This window comes from Acanthaster planci, linkage group LG19 (genome assembly GCF_054643075.1).
Source record: "Acanthaster planci isolate LZ-2023a linkage group LG19, COTS_SCS, whole genome shotgun sequence".
NCBI lineage: Eukaryota > Metazoa > Echinodermata > Asteroidea > Valvatida > Acanthasteridae > Acanthaster > Acanthaster planci.
Genome location: NC_141795.1, coordinates 4,380,199 through 4,396,315, shown reverse-complemented (window position 1 = coordinate 4,396,315; position 16,117 = coordinate 4,380,199). Strand labels below are relative to the sequence as shown.

At 41.0% G+C, this 16,117-nt stretch overlaps 1 protein-coding gene across 1 annotated transcript in view; it reads right to left on the bottom strand.

Annotated features, from left to right (window-relative positions):
- The window catches only part of LOC110991066 (neuronal acetylcholine receptor subunit alpha-7-like), a 61,484-nt gene that overhangs the window by 15,696 nt on the left and 29,671 nt on the right, over nucleotides 1–16,117 (bottom strand). Inside the window, exons 3-4 of the mRNA XM_022256183.2 lie at nucleotides 5,078–5,122; nucleotides 4,739–4,848 (exon numbers count right to left, since the gene is read on the bottom strand). Of these exons, the coding sequence (XP_022111875.1) occupies nucleotides 4,739–4,848; nucleotides 5,078–5,122 (155 nt within the window). The remainder of the gene's footprint in view (nucleotides 1–4,738; nucleotides 4,849–5,077; nucleotides 5,123–16,117) is intronic.

Here is a 16,117-nt window from a genome sequence, read left to right as displayed (position 1 = left end):
CCGAAATTAAGTCTTCTTCGCTCGTAATACACAAACAGTGTCTCACGGTTGTGTAAACAGATCTTGCATGATCACCAGTGGATCAATATCGGATTCCTTCATTTTATTTCCAAGTATGGACATCGAAAGGCTAGATATTAACGTCAGCGTTGGCAACGGCTTGCTATACCCTGCTCCACACGCGCAGGTGCTGGAACACAGAAACTCTAACTCCGCTAATGCGGAGGAGATTTCGAAGTATCGCAAAACAGCTGTTTTTCTTGCTGAAATGTGCGGGATAGACTACAAAGCTGTCCGTAAAATTAACGTTGCCTTTTTATCACGCGGCACGAATGTTGGCTATGGGTAGAATGACAAGACATCAGAGGATAAGTAAAGCGTTCTTGGTTTCTATCTGTTGACGTTTTTTATAGATTCAAGTGAAATTCTTATCCGCCTTACGCAATGGACTGTACGCTTTCGCTAAAGACTTGAACCCTTTTTTAGTTTGATACAATATCAAAAACGAATTTTAAAACAAGCTTGCATTATGTATCAGTTGCTAAAGTTGTCAACTAGATTATATTATTCACAACTAGAATTTACATTGGTGTAATGACGTTACAAACAGATATGTCCACAGGTGCGCACTATTGAATCAAACATTTTCAACTCAAGCTGCAAATATTTTAAAATCAAGTTTAAGGTCAAGGTAACTGTGCGATTTTTTTCAACAAAGCTGAAAACCTTGGAGGAAATCACTCTGTATATTAAAGAAGCACCAAGGTAGTAACCGACCTCGGGATTGCTTATGTTGACACCTACCAACATTGATACAGAGGGAGAGAGCTTTCTCTCAGAGGCACGTGACATGCTTGAGTGCGTAATCATTTTCGCTATTTGTTCGTGAACCTTGGGACTCTCTTTAAATGTTGGCAGTATTTTTTATTTTTGCAAGACGAACGAAATTCTTGAGTGCAATAGTGAAATCACGAAAAGAAATGACTTTATTTTCAAAGGCTTAGTGCATAAAATCCAGCGTTTTCATAGAGATATTTGCGCACTAGTGACGGTGGTGCCTTTTTTCGCTTATTTAATAGAATGTTAAAATGGATATCAGTCAAGCTTCTTAAAGACCTACTCTGAAACGATTTGTGGTTAAATATATGCTGAACACCTTAATGTTGTAAATTAATTTACATTTTAATAATTACACGACAATCACGTGCGTCGGAAGACGACACGAAAATAGACTGCAGAAGAATGCATTCAGAAACACATTGCACAAATCAGCCATTGGATTTTGCAATCAGAATGTGCGAATCTGGTATTCATTACATTCATCCTCAAAGTGTTGAGACAAAACGCCCTGTTCCATTCTGGTTACAAAGAGACAGAATTAAACCCGAAGCATTAACTTACATTGCCAGACAGAATGATTGGTGAAAGCAAACATGTAGTTGACGCTGTCGAGTTTGTTTAAGATAGGAAGGACATCGCTATCGTGTCTCCAGAACTGTCTGTGTCACGAACATCATTCTGGTGCATCTCCTTTGTAAAAAAAACCACTCGTCTCTTGCCAGTGCCTCTTGTCAAGTTTGATTTCTTTCAGTGGACACAATTCAAAAACGTTTTACGATGGTGCTGTGGGTAGCCATACACACGATGGGCTTACACAGAGGGTGTTATGAAAATCAATGCATCGTTGCCACCAAGAGTTTGTTATGGAAATCACACATGGAACAGTCGTAGAATCTGGTGACGCGACGGCGTTTTGTAGAATGATACATCCTACAGTTTTAAGGGCGTGTTTCATGTGACATGTTTATTTCCGCGGTAGCAACCATTTGTCATTACTAAGGTTGCAAGAGCATATCATTCGACAAAGTTGATATCCATAAAACACATAACACACAAATTATTAATGAATTCGAAAAATGACTAAAATATGAAACAAAAGGAAAGAAAAAAAGCAATGTAAAATATTCCCCAATGTTTCCTTTGTAAGTTTCTCATTCAGGGAACTATATTGAAACAAGTGCTTCACGTTCAAAAGGGGAAAATCCACTCGGAAATGGATAACAAACGAATGCAAGAAAAGTTCACATTCCTTGATACCGGTATATTGGCAACCATAGGTACCGCTGTATCTTTCAAGCACCGTTTAGAATAAGGAGAAAGGCAATGCTTTTACATATGGCCACCAAAACACGATACTCCCTTGGGCTCTACTGGCTGAGAGATTCGCGGAATGTCCAAATTATTTTCTTAATTGGGAGCACTGACATTCCGTTTGCTGTTTTCTCCCGCACAGGGTCACTGCCATGTGGTGTAACGTGCACCCCAATTATCTTGCTCTGCTATCTAACCGTGTTTTCTTAATCCCTTTTATACTGCTATTTATAGTCAAGCTGGTTACCGCAGCGTCTGGTCCTACTTTGAAAAGTGGTTTCAGATTGTAAAGAAGAAAACCGATATTTTCCAAAGACATTTTGGAGAACGTGATGACAGTGTTAGCATGTTTCGGCAGCATTTCTTGGCATGCACATATTATTTTTTAAAAGAGGAAGAGAAATAGATTTGGTATTCAAACATATTTTATAGTTCTCATTTTAAAAACATAATTGAACACTCCTTTTGAATTTCAGTTTTTAATGTTTTCCAGTGCAGTTTCTGACTCAAGAGAACAGTCTCCATAATGATAGAAACAGGCTGTGAGAAACCAAAGTAACATTTAGGGAACATTCTTGAAGAACATTCTAAGAAAATTACGAAAACGAATCCCGCAAAGGGTAACCGTAGACGACGTGAAATTAGTAACTATCTGGCTGAACAAAAAGGCCTTTTATTATCTGGTGCTGAATAAAAATGCAGTGTGGGTGACACACGGTGTCGTTAACGGTACCAAATCTGGGTTGACGGCTTTGGCTGGGTGCAGATAATCCCAGCCCCGTACCCAAGGGGCAGGCACGAACCATTTATTGACGGAAGTGGCGGCAATCACCTGCTAACTTATTATTGCCCTCTCCTCGGATAATATTGACATTCCAAGGAAGACCGCCGGGATATGTTTGAATAGCTCTCCTCCTGTTCTCAGCAGAGCGATGGCTGAGAGCCGGTGTGACTGCTCATCTTCATGGTAGACACAGCTGGTACCCGGCAACAGTACGCTATTTTTATGACGACTGCTGTAACTTTGTAGATGTCAAGATAGACTTGTTCTGTTCTTTTTGTTCCCATTGTTGTTATTCTTGAAAACATCTGCTTAGGGTTATATTTTCCAGATGCGAGTTTCATTTATCCATTCCAATTTTATGCATGATCTGCCTTCTGGAAGGTGGACACACACGTTTACCATAATGTATGTGATTGTGTACTTCCATGCAGAAAGAGAAGTGTTAATCTAAGTTGGGGGTTGAAGAATGCATACCCCCCCACTTATGGCACTTCTGAGGGATTATCGAGACAATACGGGCGATTCACAATAGTGCGCCTCCAATAGTTTGCAACGCGTTCGCCAATCACAACGAGCGAAGTCTGTCGACCCTTGTCGATACATGTGGGCATGAATAAGGCTAAGTCGTTTCAGTATTTCATAAATTGGGATGACATATGACATTATCTGACTTACTGATAAAGGCATTCTTAATTTTGGGGAAATCTAATTCTTCTGTGTGCAATAACAGGGCAAGGGAGATGACGGAACAAAACTATTAGGCCTAGACCTTTGCAATTTTACTGATTGATTAATGGAGCCATCCATTATTTAATGGGTCCAAAGTCGAAGGTTTGTAGCTTAAACGACTATGATTGGAAAATGAGTCAGTCGGCCGCAGATTTTCATCATAAGTGCACAAATTCAATACCAGTGGAACGCTTTCCGTCATCCAGTCTATTTGGCTTAGCCTGCCACCTTGATACACCCGCGTGTATAGAGGGATCCCAATACGACGCTTTTAGCGTCGATCTGCGCACTTCCGCGTTTGACAACGAGGCTGTATGTGTAAGCTTCAATTCTTAATTCGATCAGACGATTGAAAGTAAGGAGTCAAGACACAAAATACATAAAGGTATGTTAAATTCAGACTTTTTAGGCTGCAAATTTGTGTGGATGACTCTTTCAGGACGACTCGACACGTAAAATCGAAAGAAAAAATAACAGTTGACCGCAAACTAACGTATCTGCTATGATCGTGTATCTTAAACTGAAGTGGCGTCACACTTACGAACCGGATACTCCATGTACTGTGTGGACTCCGCGGGCGCGAGGAAGTTCAACACAGAGAGCCTCGTTTTCGAGGCAGATATGCGCAGACGGCCCTAATGTGAAATCCCTCTGTGGCTTCCCATTTATATGCATGATGTTAGCGCATATACGTCACCGACTACCGGGAGCGAAAACGAAGTTTGTCGTATCTTCCGGTTATTACCACTCTGATATGCCACAACTTTTTCTCAGATTCGATTAAAATAATAAGTTGTATGGTTGGAATGCCATAGCAACAAACAGAATGCTCAAATCGCTATGCTACCCAATGCGTTAACTTGAAACCATACGTTTTTATGGGCAAGCTGTTTTTACAAAATACAATTTGTCGCTGGAGATTTCAGGTAACGATTTTATTCAGTAAATGTGTTTGAAACCTTGAATATGTAGATGCTATATCAATGTACTTGGGTTTATAAGAAAAGTACTCGTAAAGATATCTTGAATGTTAGGAATGGAACATAATTTGTCCTGGCTGGTCTCAGTGCTCACCTCTGGTAGAGGACTATGTCAGGTTTCCACAGCATATTCGCTGGTATCCGCACCACTGCTGTTCCGTTGAACTTCTCTGGATCCCACGTGAGAAATTCGTCTAGCCAGCTCTACATATATCAAAAGGAATAACAAATTCTGTTTAAGTTTGCTTTAATTGAGACCTGCTGCATTATAGCCTGTGCAGCAAGACTTAACCAAGTATTTTGCCAAAGGTACGACCAGATGTGGTATTTCTTCAAGTTATTACCAACGGCTTTTAATTAAAGTTCAGTTTCCCTCTCATGTTTCCCGAAACTCCTTAATGAAGAATATTATGCGTAACTCATGTTGCCTTACCATTCTTAACCAAACATTAACTGCTAGCTGCTGTTTCACCTCATCCTGTGAGGGAAGAAAACAAACAAAGAAGAGATTTAAAAAAAAATCTACAACAAAATATTATTCCTTAGTTATTACGTAGCCTTAGCCTCGTGAGAAGGCCTAAACACCATGAAGCGTGCGACCAAAAAGAATATAGGCTTATTTTGCGACTACATGTATTTCTGCTCAATGTGATAAAGTAAACGAACCACTCCCAAAAATCTATTAAACAAATTTATTTAGCTCTTTCAGTGGGATCCACTTGCACTGCGTGAACGGTATGGACCTATGGACATGATTACATTACATGACCTATTACATGATTGACCTACAGACTGTAAATGAGATGCAACCTCTAGACGGACGCTGGACAAGTCCCAAAAGTGTGTAAATCAGTTGAAGTCACCAGTGCAGCGGAACAGATTGTTGAATATGATCCCCAATTACATTCCTTAATTATGTCCAGATTTAAGCATCATGGGACGGGCATGGACGACCCCTGTAATTACAAGTGGGGCCTTAACAAATTGGGGAGCAAATCTAAACGCTATGGCACACTAAAATAGAAGCCGAGATAAAAGGACAATGGGGTGGAAATATATCAAGAGTCAAAGCCAGGCTATATCGTGGATAAGGTTTGAGCGCCAGGTGTCGCATAGATTGTATCGATGAGTCTCGGTGATGAGAAATAGCCTTTTGGTGTGACGACTATTTGACGACTATTTGATGTCGCCAAAGTTCAGGAACTAGCTGCGTCTGCATATGCGGAACAACTTTGTATCCTCGATATGGCACGTTCGTCTTTAAGAAGATATGATTACACATAGTGCGGGTGCTTCAGGTATACGCATGTACGGCGGTAGTTTGATTACTTCCTCTTATAGACGAACGTGTTTATCTGTATTGTGTAGCATTGTTTCGTGATATGCCAAAACTACGAGTATTTAAGGTATTTTGTTCGAACTGGTACTTTTACCCAAATGGGTAACTAGTATTATAGGTTCGTCGACTGCCAAAAAGTAGTCGGTCCTACATGCATTTCGATTAAAACCCTCCTTTTGCTGTAACAGTCACAGACAGTCAAAAGTTCCTTCCACTTCTCCCTGTACAGTACTTATACATATATGTCACTTGACTGATTTTGACTGATACGACAAATGTGTTAAGAATGCATCTTTGCATTATTAGGCCTACAAGGGCCGACTTTGTTGAAAAATAAGCAGTGTCACGGTGAACTCTCGTCTTCAGCAATGTCGTGTGTTAGTGACTGCCGGCTATCTGACATGATTGAAGGGTATTAAGGAGATTCATGGTTTCTCCCTAGACCTCCATGTGAAATTTTGTCAGAGAGACGTAGGGTAATATCAACCAAGTGCTTAGCAATCTGGCAGTATGTCTCTTTTCAAGACAGTGCTTGCGATGAAATGCTCTATTTTCTGCTAAATGCGTAATACCTCGAAAAGCAACAGAATGGCCAGAAACCAATCGGGGAACCGTGCAAAAAGACGTATCGAAGATGAACAGAGATAAAACTCTTTAGGAATGAAGGCCATTGTTGACAGAATACCTTTCTGGTAGACATCTAGGCCTAAGTGTACCCAATCAAACCCTCGAATCCGACTAGTGCACTTTCACGCTACGTGACGTACGCCTTGAATATCCGTCGGCAAGTCGATGAGCTAGCCAGAGGGGTCGTGAGTGTGATGAGAGGCTCACGATCCTCGCTGTTTGTTTCGACCCAGCGGTCGACATGGGGTCAGAAATCAGCCACTGACAGCTTCCCCCTGCCCGATGTAAAAACATCCCCTTGTTGACGTAACCGTAAAGACGACAGGGTTGATAACTGGCCCGAGAACGGTCCTGCGAGAGTACAGTGCTCCTTGCCCTTTATTTTCTGATTTGATCAGTCCCGTCGAACAATATTTATACTCCATCATCGTTTTTGGAAGATCGATAGGCAATCTTCTTTAACTGTTCATTCCACTCCATCTATCGATCGCCACCCGTCAATAATAAAAGAACGCGAATCAAACGCCTCCCGCTGACTCAAAAACAACCTCATTCTTTTACGACAGATGCACAAAAGGAATCCGTCTATGAAGTTTGAATAGATTCTATGGCGAAAAATCTTTGCAAATTCTATTGTTACCTCAGTACTTCAGCAACTGTTCTCAACAACAAGCCTGTAATTTTCGCCCGTAGAAGATCTGTGATTGTTTTCTCTTCTTTGTTCTTTTCAGCTTGTCATCTGATGAGATATTGAGGAAAATTGTTCCTTTAAAGTATTTTGTCATATTTAAGATGCTGATCTAATGTTCTTTTAAGTTCATGTTATGATTGATAAAGCTCTGTTCCTTTGTGTTTGTTTGCTAGTTCGCAAATTTAACTTTGCTGTCGACGTATGATCTCTTGTTATTTTCTTCGTATGACTTTTCATTCCACCATTCATCTTACACTGCAAAAACACATTTGATTGGCGAATCGGTCGATCTAAATCTTTTAAACAGTTTGTCAGTGACATTGAATAAACATGCTGACTTAGAAATGCACCTTTACATAACGAATAACTGGCTGAAAGGAAATCAGGACGGGTCATCCAGGAGAGTCTGGGTAGCATATGTCCTCGCTCTCGCCTTGTTTTTCATTTAGAGATTCTGGGACAACAAATAAGTAATTAAAGGCGTCCAACGGCAAGAAACAGCCGAGTGGTTCTGGTAACCCAATTAACAGACCCCTATGGCCCAGGGCCAGTTGTGTTCTGACAGGACGGTCAGCAGCGAAATTTGTGTAGCAGACTACTCCAAACGCCATTATGCATGCAATGTAGGATCTTAAGAGTCTTGACATTGAAGGAACTGAAGAACTGTAAAATAATCGTGATTTTGTATTTTTCGCATTTTGGCAAAACATTTAGGAATGTGCTTATTATTTGACGCAGTTGTTTTGCTGCCATGTTGCTGTTGACATATGTTTCTTTTCACCAGATTTGAGAATTTTACTGCTCATACGAGATACTTTGTTGAGAGTAAAGTGGTTAAAACGAGATTATTATATTGTTCCAACAAATTATGAGGAACATTTATGGCAGCTGTTTGCTTTCCCAATTCGGCAAATGAGCAGATGGTGCCGTATTCAACTGATTAGGCCTACTTTTCAGTTTGAATTTTAGGCATGGTCGTTTTGGTAGAATGCCACCGTAATATTTTACCAAATAGTTTATAAATTGAACAGAAAGTATTACGGAAAGAACAAACCTCCACGGTGTATAGATTCGTTGTCTCAATAATGAATATTTTCCTAACTTATTTGTTTCTTTTGAGATTTGAGGGATTGTGCTAATTAGTGTAAATGTTACAATTTAGTCTGACATTCAGCAGGAATACATCAAAATAGAATCGAGGGCATTTCCATGTGTAATTGAGGCAGTTTACCCCGCAACCCCTCTCAACAATTTGTACTCTACTATGTAATTCGCGCTCTTATTCGCGGTAAGTTAAAGCCTTGCAGACAACGTTAGAATATCGAATGCAGCTCTAGATCTAGCCGAGTTGAATATCCTAAAGCCGCTTCAAACGGGACACAAGCCTATGGTATTTTGTGTAGTCACTCCCAACTGACCACGCAAAGCCCGCGGACGTCATTAATTAAGTTGGATAAAGCACGAAAAAACATACCTCAAATCTGCAGTGAGGCTGTTCAGGACCAACAGAAAATAGCTCCAGGTCCCGACGACCCAGGCACAGTTATGTTGCCACTCATTTCAAATTACCCTGTAATGAGCGTTGCGTTTTGCCGGTGTGATCTGAAATCCGCGCGATGCTTTTCCCCTATGGGGAAGGTTTTGACCGGGCTGTAAATAATACGTTACTGTTTAATTAGAAGGGGCCGGTAAGGGCTGATTCACTTCAACTGTTAAGGAAAGGTGAAAGCACAAACACACTGAGTTTTTTGATATTCAAAGAATGCGTGGTTTAACAAACTCATGCTTTATAATAATCTACTTGCGACGCTGAGTGCTTCAGTTGCGTGCATTTTTTTTTGAAACGGCGTATTCTAACCTAGCCGTTGTTATTTAGTTCTATCTTAATTTTGTGACTAGCTATTATTTGTCACCTGAAAATTACCCAAAGAGTTGATTTACCATGTCTTGGTTTCTACACGTACTAGTCAAACCACTTTACGAGCTTATTTTTCAACCCTTCAACTCGTATGTCTTCATGAAACAGAACATACGCGTCTGGTTTCTCAGCTTTGCCGCGAACTCTTTTTACGACAGAGAAAGAGTTTTTCCCGCTTCGACTTGACCAAATAATCAGTTGCATCGCACAATATAACCATTTGTCAAGGTATCGTCAACATGTGTGTGTTCTTGAAAAAATTCGGTCAGCAGTACAGTCACACTTGCGCTCGTCAGCAGCAGCCAGATACGCAGGGCGGTGGCTTGTTTCTGCTCTTCACCGGGCGAATTAGCCCGGCTCTTGCGGCTCTCTTGAAAGCGCGCTCCGAGCGGTTTGTGCGTTTAATATTGAACATGTGACTGTTTCATGCTCCTTTTCTATCGTGGACAGACCAAGTAGGCAAGGGGGTAATCATTATTCATAGTTGCATTATGTTTATAATTCAGACAAAAATGTGACATTAAGGAGAAGGGAGGGCCTCATGTATTTATCATTTGAAATTTAGACGAAAATGTGTGAAATATTGCTTTTGGTCCATCTACAATTTTTGCTGAAATTCTCTTACCCTACAACTATCCACGGCAATTGCTCACGACAGTCACAGAACAGTCGTCCGTTTTGCAGGCCCCTTCCCACACAACAGCAACCCTCCCAGCAGTCCGTATAGTTACGGGCCGGAATTCCTTCCTCTTTTGCCGCCAAATGTATTTAATTTTACGCGCGACAAAGCAATTTTCCCGCACTTTTCTCCGTCCGTTCATTCCAGAGATGCGCCTCGGGCCACTGGCGATTCTGATTCTGGTGTACAGACCTCCCTCTTTGCGTCCATCCTCTTGTATCTTTCCGTCATCTTGAACAAAGGCGTGTATTAAGATAAGATTAAGAACGGATAGAATTTCTGTATCTGAAAGATATTGGATATGGGCGGCTATATAGCTGTGTCCTAATTTTCGTCAGGTTTAAAATTGCCTGCGCTGTACATTAAAATCCCATCAAATTCCAATCCTCTATCCGCAGAAATTATGACATGTTTAGGTACTCAGCAACCTATTTGTTCTTCAAAACATGCATTGCTTTCGTCCTGACCTTTCTATGGTCGTGAAATACGGGAATTGACAAGCTCAATTCAACATTTGACATTTTAAAGTTTATTTTCCGGAACCAAGTGTTTGATGTCTGAGACCTAAAAAATCGAGTAATTTCAAACAATGACTCGACTTCCCTGTTTTCTCGTAACTCTATCGGTTATCTACATGGATGAGTTTCAGTCGAGTAATTACTCAGATGAATGTTGAAATCCTATCTGATGTACGTCGGTATATGAAGCTCAAGCGTATAACAGTTGCCACTAAGGACAACTATCTTTTGCAGATACCATTAAATGCGACCAAATTAAGTAGAATTCATTTCCTGTCATTCATCTGACCAAAATGATAACTGTCAGACATACGTCTGGGAATATTTGGCCATGCTTCGTACTCTGACTTCAACATGTGCTCGGGCCACATGCTTGAATTAACGATTTCCAATCGCATATCTCCCGCTATTGACAAAAATATTTATCAGTCTGAAAACAACCATTCCTCCGTTCCTGCCTACAAATTCTGGAACATTTTTGAAATAAAGCTCGTCTCATTGGAAGAGGTTGCAAAGATGTTATTGTTTAATTACTTTTGTGTTTTCACTGTTCTATATCCCCACACCTTTCGTTTCCCTTCTATGCCGAGTTGACTTACAAGCCTATGCTTAATAGGCCTATATCTACATGTACTTTGATTTTTACCTCACAAGTGATCCCAGGTATAAACCACCGTTGAATTGAAACCGATAAGAGAGCCCTTGACTAACGGCACAAGTTTGCCCACCACTGGTAAACCTCCTGTGCTTCTTAATTTCTTTCACCAATCGGGCCCAATGAGAACAGTTTGGTATTTCAAAAAAGAGTTCTAGGCCATTCGGGAACAAAGCACGCGTGTGAGTTGGCGTATAGAGTACTGGAATATGACGTGTTATGCAAACGGAAGGAGTATGCGCACGCGTGTTGATTCACGCACTGGTACCCTGGCTATGCCTTTTACATTTTATGATTTGTGCGCGTGACGTATTCATGTCGGTACTCTATGGCCACGTATTGCTATTCAAAAATGGCCTTGGATGAGCTTCGTTTTGAGCATGCGCTGTGTAAATGCTGAACTGGCTCTTTCCACAGAGCTGCTGAGCTGGCAAATCAACAGAACACCAGTCTCAACTAATAAACCTCACATGAAACTTTGGCTTTGAAGTAACCTATTCTTGCTAAGCAAATTATGCATTTGCTTAACGAATTTCTGCTGCTTGGTAGTTTAAGCAGCATATATGACGCCTTTTCATTATGCGCGTCAACACCTACGCCAAGCGTTGAGTAGGCCCATCTGTCAAAATCGCTTCCGGGGCCATTCTGACGGCCTAATACAACGCACACTTATGTTATATAAATGGAATCGATTTTTGTGTCCGTGAAAATGCAACGCATGAACGCATCGTTTACGCAACGCACCCTCAAACGTACATCTGGAAAGGCGCCTTTATGCAAGGCCTCTTTGCACTCCATCGATTCTTCTAGTTCTTCTAGTTCTACTCCGGCAGCAACGGGGCACATCCACTTCTTTTGAGAATGCAATCTCTGTGTAGAATTGTGGAAAGTGAAGATCCCTTGATGTATGCCTTTGTGGGTCACTTTAACCCTTGCTTTAATCTGTGAAATTATAGAAGGACTCTAATGGCGCCATTACTGAATTGAATCTCACGCGCAAAAGCAACGCAGCTAGTGTGTATCAGGATTGCGTTTATAATCCACGTAATACGCACGAACTCAGCAATGAGACTTTCGCAGTGAGTCTATTATGACAACTGTCGTATACTTTCTTAGGCTAATAGACAGCAGAGATTGGGCGCGTAGATTTGCGGTAAAAAGACGTAGACTACGCTACATAGCCCTTCAGGAAAGTGCAGGCATAATAAGTTATCGTAACTATCGCAATTGGAGACTGCACTGACATTAAAAAGGTACGGATATATTCTGCAGCTCTCAACTGATATCGACGACACAGGTAGCTTGAAATTTGTCAAGGTTGAAGAACCGCGCAAGTCAGTGACTCTTCAGTACTGGTGTGTTCAGTTTGAAGACGTTCAAAGAAGGTTTGGCTGCACCAAATTGATGAGAGGGTCCCTTATGTTATCGGTGAAGCCGCGCACCAAACAAGGCGTAGAAAGTGTCAGCATATCAGCGCTCAGACGCAAACCATTCACACAGGTACTGTTGGCAGTAATTGGCGGTGAGTCTCGAAGGGCTGCCGCTGTAAGTGATTAGAATAATGCTGCACGGAATAGTGGGACTGGTAATTGAATATCATACCAGAGAGGCACATTCATGCCGAAATAATGTTACCAAACGTCTTGTTTCAGAATGTGCATGTACATGTACGTCATCGAAACTTTGGAAGGTATCTGCATAAACATTTCCACACAGAATAAAACCAAGTGACATTTGAAGAGGCTCAAAGGCTTCTTATGAATGTGACATACACGGAGATGTTGCCATTTTGGGAAGAAATTGAAAGCACCAGTATTCTAAAACGTTACCATCACCTTTTGAGGGAGATGAAAGTGTTTGCACGGATGAAAATAATTGGACAGTCGTTTTCAGACAGTCTCTGTATCGGAAATGTAGCTGATGTTTTGAGTCGACACACAAGACAGATCGTGTGCACACGCTGCAGATACGTTCTTATGTATAGAGGGCGAATCGTTCGCTGCCCGTTTTCCAGTATCGAATGCCTATTATAAGCACAGATCATCCCACGCGAGTATACACGACAAAATGGCGCGGAAGGTAACCTATGACATGACATGTTGTCAAAATGCGATTTTAAGGAGGTCCCGCTGTCTATTGCACATTTGCCCTGCGTGTGCAGTTGCCCTGGCACTTTGTTAATTTCACATTGCTTATTGTTATTGTACGTACACACTGTGACCCATTTAACATTTATGCTAACTAAATAACTAAATACCTCGCTGTCAAATTGGCATGACTTTGTCCAGATTTGATAGGGATTCATGTAATATCAACCAACCGATATAGGCCTTGAATGTATTATTCGACCGCGCAAGAGTATTCGGCTCAAACAATATAAGAAACCCTCGCAATGTTCATGCATTTTTTCGAAAATGGCGTCGCAAGGTATCATTCTAAGAACAAATAATCGTAGATGCTAGTTCAAAAGAAGAGAAGTAAATGGCGATGGTACTCTAAAAATATACGGTGAGCTACTCTTAACTCCAGAGCCAAAATGTCACAGGTAACCAACAATATAAGTTTGGGGGATTGAATACCCAATTTGGTGTTAACGTCATTGGATAGCTTGACGTGTACACACATTAAGTGGACGCTGATTGATTACAGTCTCGACACATCTGTGCTCAAAATTACGTCGTTATGAGCCTAAGAGCTCGAGAGCACGCTCTGCGTGGGCTTGGTCCGAAAATACACCTGTGAATGTCAAAATAGTGTGTGATTAAGGCCAAGTCGATCAATAATAATGTGGTTTTTTCATTTAAAGACCTGCCAAGACAAATTTGTTTCCATAGGATTACTCATGCTTCATGAAGCGATTTCATTACTGAGGAATGCATGTTCCACAAGTAAAAAGAACAAACAAGTCAACACTTGCACTTTTGAAAAAAGGAAGGATTTTTCCTTTTAAGTTATTACCAATGCGAGCAGTCCCTTTCCGACCACACGCAGACCCGTTTGCCAGGGCGTACAAATCACTACAGCACATCATTCCATATGTCGTCGTAACCCGTAAAACTGCAGTTGCAGAAATAACGTGAGCCTTTATTCGGGCGCCGTACAGTAAGTACTTGGAAAGTATACAATGAACGTATCTTACCAAGTCTTGGGTTTTAAATTAAGATATTTTGTGATCTATATTGGCAAACTAGGTGTGCAATGACATACATGTACAGTGCACAGTACTAAATGAACACTGTGGTGATTGTTTTTTTTTAGAATTAGAATGCTCACGTAGGGTGATATAAGGGATTTTGTGATATTTAGTGATCACAAAGTTTGTTTTTCTCATGAGCTTATTTAGGTGTGCAACGACATCCTTGCTTCTGTCAGATCTGGTTCTCTTTGAAGATTATTCTTTTGCCGGGCTTTGTGTGTCACCAGTTGCAGCAAGGGAAACTTTTACGTGTGACATTTAGCCCTGTGTTATTTGCACTGACTGCTGCCCACACCGATTCATGTCACGGATCTGTCGTAAGTCTGCCCTTCCGGCAACCGCTTTAGCGCGTCGCCTTCCCGCGTTTGTCTCCAGCCAGCACTTGGTACGAGGGTTTACAGGGAAGGGTTGAGAGCTGGGAATGGCAACATTCAGTAAAACCTCTTATGGGCTTAAGGACTGTTTGCTGTTTCCTTTCTTTGCATTTTTCTCGGAGGCTGTCTGCATTCAGAGCACGTCGAACTAAACGCTTCCGTGGGCATTCTTTTGTTTTTAATGGTGAAAGGTTTCGACCAATTATTCATTCGAGAATGCCCACGTGGACACACTTGTTTTACCGTCATGTCTTCATTTTTTCCCTTTCAAATCAGCCAACTTCTTCGAATTCAAGCGTCAGAAAGAACAATAAAAGAAATTGCCCAAGAATTAACTGCGCAGAATTTAAGATAATGAAATAATAGACATTCATTTTCAGGCGGGAAACCTTACACGTAGGCCTGTGGACAGCTGTCCAGCCGTTATAAAATGAGGGAGGGTTCAAAGTATGTTTGCATTCAACTAGAACGAACACATTATTAGACATGTATAAACTGGCACATATTCGCAAACAAAACATTTATTAAACAGTAGCCACTGTATGAAAACTAACATCTGATTTACTCTAGAGGCTTTGTGTTCCATGAAAACTGTCAGAAGCGCTTCAGTCCACAGCTATATCGAGGGCTTGTGGATTTTAGCAACAGTGCAACGCCTGGGTACTTGACATGAGCTACTGCAGTAATTAACACATATTAACGGAAGCTCCAGCAGTAGGTTACTGTACTTCTCATTTTGATTGATTACCATTTGACAGATAGATACTTTTTATGTCTGTAAAAACATACGCAGTATTCACACAACCCTATGTGTCACGAACTCCATGCGATAAAAAGCAATTTTACGCAGCGTGTGGTTACCAAGTAATTTGTTTGGTGTTCAAAAAGACACCGTCTCAAAACTTGGCAGGTTGTAATTTGAAGAGTTGTTAATGCCACTTATCCTGATGGATATAGTACGCCTTGAGTGACAGAGAGCTTTTCAACAGAAATGCTTTATAAATGACAGTCTCATTGTCACATATTTATTGTCAAAATCTTTGAAAAACTGACAATCAAAAACGCACACGATATATGAAGGCGTAGGGTGTGTTCGTAATGTTTTGTGATAAGGTAATTTGATGTCCTTGTTTATACCGAAGCGACATCAATGGATAGCAGTAACAATACTCTTTTTTCTGGGACAAGCGGAGGGCCACTGGCAGCCGTGTACGGATTTCATGCACAGTAAACGCTGACGTGAACCAGCGCCCCGTCCATTACGCTCTCTCGTCAAAAGGTAACACACTAGACCCTCTTTTGCTCGTACGGGTACAAGACGTTGACAACTCAAGCCCCAGCCCTCCTTATAAATATTGCCACATATATGATTAATTGAAGTCTTAAACAAATTTTCACGATAATTTTTGTGCATTGGAATAGTTTTAATCTTTTTGTAAGGCTTTTCCGTTTATCAGCTCGACCCTGTAAAGAAAG